At 32.7% G+C, this 14,845-nt stretch overlaps 4 protein-coding genes across 4 annotated transcripts; 3 read left to right on the forward strand and 1 right to left on the reverse strand.

The window, feature by feature from the left end:
* Positions 1–50: 50 nt before the first annotated feature.
* Positions 51–969, forward strand: AK88_01846 (uncharacterized protein; the record flags this gene model as incomplete). The annotated part of the gene is made up of 5 exons (XM_012479481.1): positions 51–194; positions 344–410; positions 515–568; positions 668–774; positions 901–969. 5 exons carry the CDS (start codon positions 51–53, stop codon positions 967–969), a joined length of 441 nt encoding a protein of 146 aa, XP_012334904.1.
* A 571-nt stretch (positions 970–1,540) lies between these two features.
* AK88_01847 (uncharacterized protein) lies at positions 1,541–4,187 on the forward strand (the record flags this gene model as incomplete). The annotated part of the gene is made up of 10 exons (XM_012479482.1): positions 1,541–1,733; positions 1,873–1,970; positions 2,117–2,441; positions 2,610–2,749; positions 2,919–3,068; positions 3,172–3,250; positions 3,378–3,528; positions 3,740–3,785; positions 3,917–3,994; positions 4,128–4,187. 10 exons carry the CDS (start codon positions 1,541–1,543, stop codon positions 4,185–4,187), a joined length of 1,320 nt encoding a protein of 439 aa, XP_012334905.1.
* A 1,598-nt stretch (positions 4,188–5,785) lies between these two features.
* AK88_01848 (uncharacterized protein) lies at positions 5,786–7,111 on the reverse strand (the record flags this gene model as incomplete). The annotated part of the gene is made up of 1 exon (XM_012479483.1): positions 5,786–7,111. The coding sequence occupies one exon, from the start codon at positions 7,109–7,111 to the stop codon at positions 5,786–5,788; it is 1,326 nt and encodes a 441-aa protein (XP_012334906.1).
* Positions 7,112–13,291: 6,180 nt separating this feature from the next.
* On the forward strand, positions 13,292–14,086 carry AK88_01849 (uncharacterized protein; the record flags this gene model as incomplete). The annotated part of the gene is made up of 1 exon (XM_012479484.1): positions 13,292–14,086. The coding sequence occupies one exon, from the start codon at positions 13,292–13,294 to the stop codon at positions 14,084–14,086; it is 795 nt and encodes a 264-aa protein (XP_012334907.1).
* Positions 14,087–14,845: the final 759 nt, after the last annotated feature.

Below are 14,845 nucleotides of genomic sequence, written 5' to 3' on the forward strand. Positions count from 1 at the left end.
AAAAAAAAAAAAAAAAAAAAAATCACGATGCCTTATTTGAGATGTTGAGAATGCTTTACTCCACGTTGCAACTTGGTATGATTTTATTATTTTTTTATTTTTGTTTCTTCTTTCAGATGAGAATTGCATCCATAGATTTTAGTATAGATTTGCTATTTTCCCATGAGGATGTTAACCGTTTGGTTAATAAAGTAGTAAGCATTGAGGAGAATTCGAAGCAAAGACATAATGGTCCCCCAGTTTATCTAACCACATATAGTTACGAACATTTGCACATATAGACATGTGGACTACCTTGATGCTATTAACAAGTATAATTTTGTTACCATCCTCCTCTTTTTAGCATGAGTTGTGCGCTGAAAACAACTTTTCCATTTTTATATTAATCGGATCTTATTTAAATAATTATAGTAATACAAAAAATGTAGAAAAGGTTGAAATGGGTATAGAGTGCGGGTAGAATGATCATACATATATATATTTTTTTTTGTGTGTGTGCGGCTATTTTTCGTAGAACTATTTAGAGACATGGGAATCTTCTTTTATACCAATGACGTGAACAAGGATGGTAATTCATGAGGAGCAAATTATCCTTAGTCATTTGTCTATCTGTTCTTTCATAATGAGAGCTCTCACAAATTCGTATTTCCTTTTTTCCTCTTTTAAGATTTAATTAACGCCTTGTTTATGAATGAAGACATAAAACTTTCCAAGAAAGGATGCAAAACTATAACCTGGGGAAATGATTCGAAAATATTTGACACCTTCCAAATTGTAATTAGACTTTTTTTTTTCCCCCCCTCCCCCTCGTATTGGATTAATATGTGTCTTCTTAAATGTCACCACTATTTTGTTTTGCTTATTTTATTTATTTTGTTTTTTTTATTCCCCGATTTGCAGAACAATGAGTGCTACTCCCGAAAAAGATTAGAGTATTTTTTATCTGAGTATTTTTTTTCACATGGCTGAAGGTTTGCCTGTTTTTTTGTATATGTTTTATTAATACCTACATTTAGTGTTGCACAATTTTTAATGATTATACCTTTGACATTTTTTGTGCATATAGCCAAAGCTGTAAAAGCTGAAAGAAAAAATGAGAAAAATAAGAAAGAAAATAAAAAAAACGTTTATTGATATTTGTGGAAGCGCGAAAGATTTTTTTTTTTTTTTCAACTTTTTTTTTACGTTTCTCCTTAAATGTGACAAGGCTAAATTTCCTTTTTAAAGTAACAATATACAAAATTTACGAAAAGGGAAAAAGACAGTCATCGCTACGACTGCCAGGCAGAATGTGTAAAAATTAGGAAATATATACTTGAATAATTGTATGAGCATAGGGAAATAGAGAAAGAGAAATTTTAATAACGTGTACGCGTGTACACGTGCACATGTATAAGTAGGCCTATATAAACATTTCTGTAGCAGGGGGACACATGCACCGTCCAACGTAGAGTATTATTGTAAAGTCAAAAATAATCTTTAAAAATATAAATAATTTTTGTAAAGAGAAATCCTTCCCCCCTCCCCCATGTTATAACACATGGATAAAACTAGCTCAAACTTGGACATTCCTAATGACATTCCAAAGAAAAAGGATAAGCAGGAAGTTCCTGCTTCTGAAAACACACAAAATGAAATTTTAGAAAAATACGATATTTTTTCAAATGTGTATACCTCAAGCGATAACCTGAGTTTTGTAGATAGCGAGGAAGACACCTCATCTAAAAATTTAGGTTTCTTGGAATTTTTTCTCTTCTATTATACTATGATGAGAAAACTTTTATTTGCTTAGCAACGCTTTTTCCTTTTAGATGCCCATTCGGCATGACAACATTGTTGCTCCCGCATTTTAATTTTCACACCTACGTGCAGATGACTTGAAAAATAAAAATATTTTGAGCCTAACTGTCCACAACATCATAAATATATACCCCAACAATGAGAGGAACAGAGAGTTTAAGAAGTACAAGGTTGTGAAACATTTTTAAATACCCCCCTTTTTTTTGCGCGCGCGGCCGTATGGGGATAAGCATGTATATATATAAATGTACAGTGGCATTTGTGTGGGATAGGCCATTGCACAAATGTGAAAGCCCTCCTTCGCTTTTACCTGCAGCAAAAAAAAATTGAAGAAAAAAGGAAGAAGGAGTACGATGAAGAACGAGAGATAATCGAACAGAAGAAAAAAATATATGAAGAGAAAAGACGGAAAAAACTGCACATATATAACGTAGAGAAAAAGAAAAAGAAACTAATAGAAAAGGAAAAATACAATAGGGAAAATATAGAGTATAATTATTTAATGATCTCAAGCCATTTTGAACATTTAATGGACAATGGGAACCACAGTGATATTTACTTTTCCTTTCACGATATGTACATTTCCCCCATGAGGTTGTACTACTTTGCAAGTGCAAGTGTGGATCAAATTTATTATTTAGGTAAATGCGCAAAGAAGAACAAAAACGGAAAAGTCTATTCAAAAATTAGTGCAGTGGGTATATGTATGTTTTATTGTAGGCATATATGCGTGCACGTGTATTTGCTGTGTACTACCTAAAAATGCTCTCCCGCTTCACTTTTGTCGGCACCTTTAATGTGCGCTTCAGATTTATCACGAAAGTGGCTTCCAGACAACTATGTCTCTATCATACTTGAATTGTGCTCACGCAAGAGGGTAAAAATTTTGAATTTGTCCTTCAATAAAATAACGTCCAAGGGGTTAGGACACTTCAGCAAGTTTTTATCGGTAAAGTGGGAGGGGCCAAAAGGAAAAAATATATATATATATGTATAAAATAAAACAACGCACGATGTATACCCTATAATGATGCACTGGGATGGAGGTAAATACGAAGGACACCGAAAGGGGCCACCGTACCAGTAGCGCATCATCTGTTCAAACTACTAATTTGTAGGAGAACAAAGTGCTGTTTTGTCTTAACCTGGAAAATAACGACTTAACAAACAGAGGACAAAATTCCGATGAACTCAATAAATTTTTCAAGTCTATAAAAAATAATAAAGGAATAAAAATATTGAATTTGGCTAACACAAATATGGACAAGGTAGGCCTTCTGCATTTCCCAAAAAAGGATGATAACAATTTCTGGCAAACGTTGCGTTACTGTACCAATATATGTGGGCACAATTTTGTTGTTAACATTTCAGAGCAATGGGGATAGTTTGTGCGAAATGCTACAGGCGAACAGTTCCATAATCGAAATGAACTTTGAGAATAGCAATTTTAGTAAGTTATAGCATTGTTGATTGTCTGCCGGGAACGGATATGGACGTAGAAGCCTTTGATTATTGTTGAATTCCGTTTGTCTCATTTTGCTCTGTGTCGCTGCATTTGGTTCCTTCTGTCTTCTCAGCGCGGGATCAAGATTGCCAAATAATTAACTGCCTAATACGCAATAAAAACATATGGATAAAACAAGCCGAGATAGAGAAGCAAGAAAATGATAAAATGGAAAAGGAGGAAAGCTACATGCACGCGTACCTTATGTCCGTAGAATCGTCCATGTAATAATTGAAATAAGGGGAAATTAAAAAGGCAGAGGAGTAGTACATCTGGTTTTGTCCACATACATGCTGGTGCCTGCGGAGCATATCATTGTTCCTACTTAAAACAGTTCCATTAAGCTCGTTTGACATTAACAAAATTGCTCATTTGTTACCTCTTATCTACACCTTTGTCTATTTTACCATACGTTTTGCCATTTCACCCTTTTAGAATTGAAATTGAAAATAGAGAAAACCGAAAAAACTTGAATAAAATGGTAAAAAAAAAAAAGGGGAAACCGTTGAAAGGAAGAACGATCGGACAATTCGCTGCATGAATGTGTTGTTTTTACATACTCTTCTATTTGCACACACATTATTTGCGTAATTCCAAAAAAAAAAAATACAGATATACGTTAATATGTGGAGAGAGGAAATAAAACAAAAGGAGTTGAGGGAAGAAGCAATTCTTGAAACCCTGGAGAAGGTAATGCTGTTCATTTATGCGGCTACTTTTTAGCCAAATAGAATACATGGCACTAAGGCATTTGTGTGTACATGTATATGCACATATGAGCGCGTCAGTACCAACTGGTTTTTTTTTTGTTTGTTGCACATAGGAACATGAGAATAGGATAAAGAATGCCAGGAAGAAAAAAAAGAAAAGGAAGAAGAAGTGAAAGTTTATGGAGGACCGTTCCTTTCATGTACCACTCTTTATATTAAGAGTGATATGCATGTACATGTACACATGAGAAGCCTTCTCTAAATGTGGACAACTTAAAATGGTGATTCTCCTTTTTTTTTTTTTTTTTTTTTTTTTTTTTTTTTTTTGTTGTCTTCTTTCATAAGCAGTTCATGTTGTTCTATTACAGATTAAACATACTTTCTCATCGGAAACCCGCTAACGCGTTAGTAAAACAACTCGAGCGCAAGAGTGATCGTAGAAATGGTGCGCCGTTTTATGTTTTTAAATATATACCGGGTCCTAAATTAACCTTCACGTTTAATTATGGACGGTACTTTGTGCGTGTGCCCAAGAGGTTCCCCTCTTCGGTCCACTTGGTTATTTTTATAATAAGGTTGTCTCGCAACAACGTTTTAGTTATATTTTAAAAAAAGAAAGGAAAAAAAAAAAAAAAAAAAAAAAAAAAAAAGAGGGGGGGAGGGAGAATTCACGAATGCCTATGTTAATTTATTATAATAATTTTCAAATTTTTATGAAAATTGAATAAACATATATAGGCAAATGTACACATACGCATACGTAGGTGCGTACATGTGTGAAATCGCATACATATGTGGAGGCACATCCATACGCACAGATTCGTACATATGTAAAAGCACTGGCACCTATGGAACATATGCATTCATATAGTATACATTCACATAGTATATATTCACGAAAGAAATCGTAGAATATATGATCTTCCTTCTTTTTTAAAATAAATTCGTGCAAAATACATATGCTACTTAAAATCTCATGGATATGACTCTAATGTAAAATATGGGACAAAAGAAAACTGAAACAATGGAAAAGCAAAATGGAAGACGTAAGAAGGAGGGCGAGAAATGAAAGCCTTTATGAGCACGAAAATATGTTGTGTGCTCTAACAATTAATTACACATAATTTAATGAATTAAACTTTTAATGATCACAATGTCTATATGTGTATATTCACATATTGCATGAATCGATACATACACATATATTTCAATGTTAAAATATAATATGTATTTATTTATGTAATTTTTTTTGTTTTTCTTTTTATGTCTTTTTAACAGCACAGGTATACTCTTGAAAATACCAAAAGCATAATAGTACACATACCCAATTTTAATATTCCCATTACAATATGGTTTTATTCATATTGTCTTGGGGCAATATAGGTATTGACAATACTTGCTGCTAAGTAACAAAAAATGAATTGTAGAAAACATAGCTCACACATATGATGGGCTGTGAGTTATGTTTGGACTAAAAAAAAAAAATATATATTTATGCAATAAATAAATAACAAAATAAAATAAATAATATACTAACATAATACAAACTGAAAAAAATCGAGCCCTCCTTAGTTTGAAATATTCGCATAAAGAAATATTCATGTGGTATTTTTCTTATTACAATTGGGTGATATTTTATTGGTGGATTTACATTATTTTATTCATTTATTATTAATATTTTTTTTTTTTTTTTGGAACAAGGAAAATAGAAATTTCTCTCCAATCTTTAGATAACATTTCGGACGAGTATGCCTACTGGAAAAACATGACTTTAATCGTAATCTTGAATAATGTTGTTTGAAATCAAATACTCCTTTTGGTGATCATACATTTTAAGCCTCTCTTCTGCGTATAGGAAAAAATCAAATTCGTTGTAACTTTTGGTTTGATACCCTCTAATGATGGACCAAAATCCCCATAACAAATGGGCACCCAACGCTTGAACTTCTACTGCCTCTAATATTTGATCAATTAATTGGGGGGTTGGTACGGAATGCGGTTTGTCTAGATAATTTGACAAATAAGCAGTGATAAACAATTTCCTATTTTCATAGGAAATGTATTTGTTCTTATCAATTACAAAAAAGGGATAAGAGCTTACAGAATAATCTATGGATGTTTCTATGAAAAAGTTGGCTATATCTGTTGCGAGAAAATTAAAGCCAGAATATTCAAAATCAATTAGGCGTAAACACTTATTGGTGTTAATAATGTTGTTTTCTTGTAGGTCATTATGGCAGAAAACTACAGCATTCGCTAAATTGTCTGACTTGGAGTACACATTCATAAATTTAATAAACTTATCTGATTCTTTGATATACTTACCAATATCACATTTGTACTTTTCTATATTTTTATATTTGAAGAGCTGATTTTTCCATTTTTCCATCATTTTAAAGATACGCGGTGTTCTATCCCAGTGTTCAGGTAAATGGCATTTCCGACTCAGTGTATGAAATTTGCCCAAGACATTTGCAATACCAATTAATATGGTTGGGTTTTTTAAATCATCAATTCGGAGAGGATCCCCATAAAGCCATTCCTCTATGCGCCCTCCATTAAATGTGTTTAACAATTGGGGAGCTATTTTATATTTGCTCATAGTTTTGTACACTTCAAATTCGGAGATTGTATTGTACAACTCGTCAACGTGTTTTCCATAGATCCTAAATAAAACACGTGACCTTATTGAATGATAATTGTTTGTTGTTTCTTCTTTTAGGGCCACTTCAAATAACTGGTTGGTGAGTCCACTTAGTATCTGCTTAACCCTTAAATTATCTTCGGTAAAATGTTGCCACTCTGGTACTTTTTCTAGGCATATCTTTTTAATATATAATGGATCCGTTAGGTCCGAAAATTCTTGGGCACACAATGGTATGTCGTTTTTTTTATTAATTTCTTGTAGAGGGAATGGATTTTTGGATATTTCAATTTCCTGATTTAGCTGAATAGTACTATACATTTTTAAGTCTTCAGAACAACAGACGGTTCCATTTTGGGTCGCTTTCAAATTTTCAATGTTCTCGTTTTCATCATTTGATGAATTATATTTATCATTTTTAATATTTTCATATGTCCTGCTGATACTCTCCATTTTAGCTTGTTGGCTGAAGTGTGTTATTTTTTGAATTTTGTTTCTTTTTCTTCTCAAGTGTATTGAAATGTGAATGGAGCGAAAGAAACGTGCATATATGGAGTTCATATAAAACATGCGCGTAATGCGTGCAAACAGGGGGTGCAAATGAAGGGTAGGTGTACGGCATAGATGTCTATTAGTTCCGATCACGCGTGGTTGTAATGAGCTGCTATAACGAGTGATTACAACGAGTTGCTATATGGTGTAGTTTAATGGCGTTGTTTAATCACGTAGTGATATCGCGTTATCATAACGCGTGCAAACGATTGCGCTATTTTTGGACAACGTTTTACAGATGTTGCGTTTTCAAGAATCCCCGAACCAAATTATGGAATTTTTAAGTGCACAAGCACACATGTAAGAAAATATAAACGAATAACAACACAGTGCTCTATGTACACGCATTTGTTTACGTAAGCAGATTTTATAAATTCACAAATGTTCTTCAATGAGCTCCCTAACAATATATAGACTTTTACTTTTACACTAAATTCTTTTAAATTGTTTTTAACGTAAAAAGTTAAAAAACTAAAATGAAATGCACATGTGTTGTGAAATTTGCAAAATGCAACATTTGGAAATAGATTCAATTCAAAATATAATTAATTCCCCAAATGTCAAAAAAAAAGGATTTTTTTTTTGGCGGGGGACGGGGCCATGATCATGCGAGGTGCAAGAAGAATGCCCTATTGTTGCAATTTTATAAATTGTCCACGAGTGAAACTAAATTCTTTTGTTCGTGCTATTTTATTGCCCTAAAGCTTTACAGTATAGTCGTTTTATAGTTTTGTCGTCCTATATCTTTAAACGCTTGCTTCTTTGACGTTTTGTAGTTTCACTGCTTTGTTAATTTATCGCTTTACTACTTTGTCTTTTCACTACTTTGTTGATTTTCTGTCTTATCGCTTGCTTATTTATCTGTTTTAAAAAATGTCAGTTGCATGCTGTGTGTATCTTTGTGTAACCGTTCAGAAGAACTTTCCGTGTGTGATGTGTTTTACTTTTTATCTTTTGTACAACAAGTTTTCAAACGTTGAAACTAGCACCTTGCCATAAAACAACAGAAATACTTGTTGAAGTAAGGGGAGGGGTTTAACGGTCAAATAATGTGTTATTTAACTTTCTGTGTATTGATTTAATCGTTACACTTGTTTCAAAGCACGAGAAATAATTGCGTGCTTGATTATATATATAAAAAAAAAAATGTCAGTACTCTCTCAATATATATGTGCTTCTGTCCCAATTAGGAACAAAAACATGAAAGGTGTACTGAAGTGATGATTATTTATAAATCAAATTAACCACATACAAGTATCACTGAAAGTATACTTCTATGAATGCATCTAACGCTAAAATTAAAATGTATTATATTTTTATTTTAAAAAACTTACATGGAAAAAACAGAAAATAATATAATAAAATGAAATACGCAAAAAAAAAAAAAACAGAGAAAAAAAAAGAAGGGAGTGTAAAGTATACGGTATTTCCGAGTAATCGCAATACTCTGGTTTTTACGCAGTTATACTCATACATGTGCTAACGTTAAAATGTAAGTTTTTTAAGTAAGTATTTCTTACAGATAAATTATGTGTAAAGTATGAAATAAAATTTGTTTAATTTAAAACTTAACGCGCTTTAGCATAAACGATAATGAAATATATCAAATATTGTTCTGTAGCAATTCTGTGGAGTTGAACAAAAATTTGTATTTTTGCATATTAATTTATTCTGTTTTCAGTTTGTAATTTTGTGTTGGCAAAAAACTTAATACAGCAATTGCAAGAAAGATGTTCGCATGGTATAAAATAATATACAGGGGGCGTGTTTCATATTGCCGCATACATATGTGTACGTATACATAAATAAAAAAAAAATCACATGGCATATGTTAAAATGTGCAGCAAAATGACTGCAATAAAAATGGGGCAGGTCCTACATATAAGTATAAATTATGGATGTATAAATACATATATATATATGTATATGTGTACTTATATATAAATTGGCATAAAAAAAGTATTGTAAAAGTGTGCAAGGGACAAAGCGATATGTGTGAAGGCGCCCGTAACGCGGCAGCGGAAAACAAAAATGTTTAAATATGCTAAAAATTATTTCCATAAAACTGAATATTCGTTAAAGCACGCAATCGAGCGTTGTGCTATTTTGCGACTGCGTGACTGTGCGATTGCGCGAGGAGTTTGGTAAAAATTAACGTAAAGTAATAATTATAATAAAATTCGTTTGAACGAAATTATAGCTTGAGAAAATTTTTTTTTTACATTTAAATTAAAAATGAGAACAAAATTTAGCCATGGATATTGGACACATGAATTTTTGAGTATATAATTTTAATACATATATATATATATGTAATTACTATGGAAAAAAACAAAAAGAAAAAATGTTTTGTTTAAAAATGAGCTGTGGTGTGTTTTAAAAATGTTTCATATAAAATAAATGTCAACGTAATATATTATTATGTTTGGCGTTATATGACGCATCAGTTTTGTATAATACGATGTGTATAATAAAGCAATTCCAAAGGGTGGAAAACTTTGGACGACAAAAAAAATTCGCAATTGCGGCCAACAGATTTTAACACTTAAATATATTTTTATGTTTTTGTTATATTATACATGTGTGATAACCCATGGGTACATGACGTTTTGAATGAAATGTGTTTTGATGCGTAAAATTTAAACGCACGGGGGAAACACGCGCACGAATCGGGCGATTTGTAATTTAATGTGAAGAATTAATCTTATATATATACACGCGCGCATGCATAAATACAGATATACTTTATCATGATACTGCTTATTATTTTGCGTACAAGGAAATTACATATCATGGATGAATTATTTGCCAAAAAATTAAATACCAAATGTGTTGACACAAACAAATTGGACGTATATGTAATTAATTGCGCATTATCAATTTGGGAAAGCCAATGAAAGGGTAAGCACTTTGCACAGTCATCAATTTTGCAAACAACGGAGCAACAGGCGCTCGTTATATGTTTGATATGTGTTGAAATACATTACACAATTCAATGTGTACACACATATATATGTGCGTATACTCAACGGGGGAATATATGACGATTTGAGTTTTTTCTTTAAATATATTTTTTTGTGCGTTTTACGTACCCCTCGAATGTTTTTTTTAGACAGTAAAAATATTGTTCATAGTTGAGTCACTGGATTAAAATTTGTTGCGCGGTGTAGATGACGTTTTAATGGTATACACATGTGTATGTGTACAATCTGTAGGTCCATTGCATTTTTTTTTTTTTGATATGTGCACAAATAATTATTTAGGACAGTTATTCATTTTACATAGGCCTGTACAAGACTGTGAACACGAGTAAGTTCTGACCTTACAAAAATTGCTGTCTTCAGACCATACAATTTTTCCATGTGGTTCACGTTACTTGTGGGAAACGTGAGTCATACACAATTTTTAGTGCACATTCCAACAAGCATAATTAGTAATACGCGAAAAGTGGTCATAAAAAGAGTGTAGCGCGTGAATAAATGTACGTATGTGCACAGTAAATTAATGTTACTCCTGTATTTTATGATGAATTTTCGTCCAGAACATTTACCAAAGGTGTATTCCCCAAATGTCACGATATTGAAAGACCTCCCATATGGAGAAACATTTAACACGTTTTGAAATACATAGTTGTTGTTTTTTTATTTTTCTTTCACAAGTGTGTTCACTGTTTTAATTGTTTTATGTGGGATCGTTTGCACATAAAGAAAATTAGGGTTTACAACAGGTTTTTATTAATAACACGTGTTTGAGAATTATGATATGTGGCCGATGATGCTATAATATGCATTGTATATGCCTTTCCGCATTTATTTTTTAAAGAAGTGTTTATGAGCGTTATTTCTGTTAAGACAAGAATTCTTATGTTCTGGTATCCTACACCGCGCGCACAAGAATAACTTTGTAAGCGCCACAAGGGTGTTTATTGCACAGCGCATGGGTTTATACTACTGTTTCGTTAACAAAGAGAATAAAATAACTTCTTTCATAATGTGCAAGGTCCTACCACCAACAGGAATGAGAATATTGAAAACTTTGTTTTCATGATTTTTACATATACATGATTAAAGCATTTACATGAGCATTTTACCGTTGTGTATTTAGTGGTTTTTAAAAAGAAAAAAAAGCTTAACACTTTAGTATTATCCATAAATGTGACACAGCGTTTACAACAATATAAATAAGTTCCTCATGAGGTTCCAGTGAGGACATAAAAAGGGGAAAACAAGACAGAGGGAAATAAAGAAATACAGAGCAGGGCACATAATATAAAAGCAACTTTCGCATTCAACCGTTTTGCTGTTATTTGTCACAAAATTGGTTTTATTTTTATTTACGGAACTGTATACGTATTTTATAATTTCATTTTGCTTATAATTTCGTAGGGGAATGCCTTAAAAAGAAATGCTGCAACATGTGAGCATCAAAACTATTAACACAGGTTATTCCATTTATTTTGGTGTGTGTTTTTTTTTTTTTTTTTTTTTTTTTTTTTTTTTTTTTTTTCTTATCAGTCTACGAGCTTTTCAAATGCAAATGCTAAATTTGTTCGTTCTTTTACGCTTTATTTTTGTGCGATAATTTCTGCAGCAACAATATTGCGAGATCATATGAATGTTCCACAAATGGAACCAACATTTTTTTTTTTTTTTATTCCTTATGGAAGCCGCATTTTTTAAGAAATGGAAGTAATTAAATTAACTTTATTACACTTGTTTAAGGTGATTTACCTGAATAGGAAACGCATGTTGCTATGTTGCGTGTTTTAAAATTTTGAGTTATGCGCTTGAGCTATATAGCTTCTACGGGAAGTATCGCGAATGTGGTTCCGTTTAGTCCTATGCGATAAATGTGTGTTTTATAAGAGGTCAATCCTTCCTGGGTCCATGCTAATCTGGCTTCAGTTCATATGTCACTTCATGTGGTCCCACAGCAGCTGAGCCTGTGGGATTAAGTCGTCGCGATAACAGCATACCATTACTGGGCTTTGTAAATTTAGACATATTCTGTGTTATATAATTTTAGTCACAAACTTGCGAAAATGCTCGACATGGTTACTTTGTATATATGGCAGGGTGAATAAGCAGACGGGGTAAGTTTAAATGAATATAGAATCAAAGATAGCATAGCTGCAACCAAGATTATTCCTTTTTCCCATACATTGTACACATACATGTGCATGCCTAAACTACTCGTTAGGGGAATGCATAAGCAAAACACGGAACGTTATTGTGCTCTAATACATGGTAAACAATACGCATTTTAAAAATGTTAAGTGGTTTTGATAAATATTATGTTCATGCAGCAGGTTTTATAGGTTTAATGCACGAATATATTCCTGAATTGATAACAAATTTTGAGCTAGAACAGGAAAAAACCAAAAATATACTTTGAATAAAAGGTATTTTGTTGCATCTTTTTATTTTGGTTTAAATGTATATGCAACGAAAGAACGTAAATAACTATTCCAATCTCATTTTTTCTGTCATTACATGGTGCATTCATTTATGTGAACTTACATTTGGATCACCTGGATTCTGTTCCCATTTTTTCACGTTGCTTGAAAATTTGTTCCTAACTTGGTATTTTAGAGGATTACAACTGAAACTGCTACATTCAGTTCTGTCAAAGTTGTTTATATATGTTCATTCTAATTCTTGTTTGCACTATGTGTGTTAGTGCCATTTTTCCATTTTTATTTGTGATGACACATTTTGTTCGTAAATGCAACATCAATAGATTTTGTGTATTTGAAAATTTAAGGTATATATAAGGTTCAAATTTTTATAAGACATTGTATTCATTTACTAATAAAAAATATTAAATCAGACCGTAGTATTTGTCAAGTTTAAGACGGAAAAAACAATAGCTGTGTGAGGAGTTCCAAGTTATTTTGGTTCTATCTTTCGCAAAAGGACAGGAAACGAATTTTGCACTTATAGGAGGCACAGAAAATTGCAGCAAGGAGTTCCATATACTGAAGTTATAAATTTCATGTATTCAGGACTCTTCTTAGCGGCAAGGAAGGAACAACATTTAGCTTAATTTTTGATTTATTCTTTTATGTACGCTTAGGAGCAAATGATTTTGTACAAGAACAGAATAATCCAAGGGTACTATCATATACGTTACACTATGAACATAATTAAAGTGCATAGATTTATTTGTATTTTATCAATAACATATTTATCACGAATGATATTACACAGCCAAAATTCTTTCGATACAGTATTGCATATTTCTGTACATGACCGCAATGAATATGTGTCTAGGACAAATGGAAGAAATCTTGCACAACGGTATCCTTCAAGAGCAGCATTAAAACGTGCTTATGATTGCGCACTTACAGATGATGAAATTATGCAACTTGCTGCAATACTACATGTAGAATCAATGATTGCAGGTGATATAGCCACTGCCATGATATTACGCTTGAATGAACAAACAGGTCATGTGAATATTGAAGAGTTAGTTAAGAACTCGCTGAATCGACGTTTACGTGTGGAGATGCCACATTTTCCCGAAGATAGAAAAGTAACTATGCAGGCTAGATTAACCCAGTTTGTTAAAGAAATAGTCGCAATTAGTCCGTTGAATAAAGATATAATTTTATACAAGTTAGACTCCTATAAGGTGGAATTAGACGAGAGTATAGAAGTATTTCAGTCTGCTGCCAGAGAACATACAGAACAAGGCATATATGAACTTTTAAATAATTTGAAACTTATAGGAATATCACTGAATGCTAGGTTGAAAACTAGTGGTATTATAGTGAATGAGAATACAGCAGCTGCAATGGTACTTCGAATAAGGAAAAGAGTTTTGGATATTCTTGAATTTCATCGTGCTATGCCATCCCGTGCAAATAGTAAATGAGTGCATCATGATCACCGGTAGTTGTCATGTACCCCGAGATTTTCCATAATTTGAAAACCAATTACATATGTTCTTGCTGTGACCTCTGCAACATTTCAAACAAGAGTGTGTTAAAAAATTGCTCACTAATTATGCACAGGACGGGCACTTGGCGAAGACTTGTATATCTGGTTTTTACTATAAGTGGAGGGGAGTTATTTGACACCTGGTAAGTGACTTATGTTAACAAATATATAGCACGCATTATTAATGTTGCGGAATCAGATTAGCATATAAGGTATAACAACTAGAAAAAAATAGCAGGAGGCAGCTGGTGTTGTAACCGATCTTTGACAAGCTGTGCGCTCTATTGAAAACGATGACGCCTATATTGTATTTGCAAAAAACGGTATATTACATGGTTCAAAATATAGGACTGATTTAAAAGGGCACGATTGCGCTTTGTGTAGATTTAAGAAATATTTGTGCGTTAATTTGTCAGGGAACAGTGAGCATAGGAACAGTTCTGTACGAATGTGCATATTTGGCATTTCCTTATGAATCGAATTAAAGTTATAGAGGAATAAGTCACGGGTAACAGAAAAGTAAGCATGTACTCATATATGGTCGTGCAGCGTGTCTTACCTTTTTTGTCAGGAAACCAAAACACATCTAGCACTAAGGGTTCTATCATTTGGGAAGCCTACACCGATGCTTCAAGTGAACAGTTCACGTTTCAACGGCGATCGAGCTGTCGCGTATGCACTCATACACCTTTGT

Source organism: Plasmodium fragile (genome assembly GCF_000956335.1).
Source record: "Plasmodium fragile strain nilgiri unplaced genomic scaffold supercont1.16, whole genome shotgun sequence".
NCBI lineage: Eukaryota > Apicomplexa > Aconoidasida > Haemosporida > Plasmodiidae > Plasmodium > Plasmodium fragile.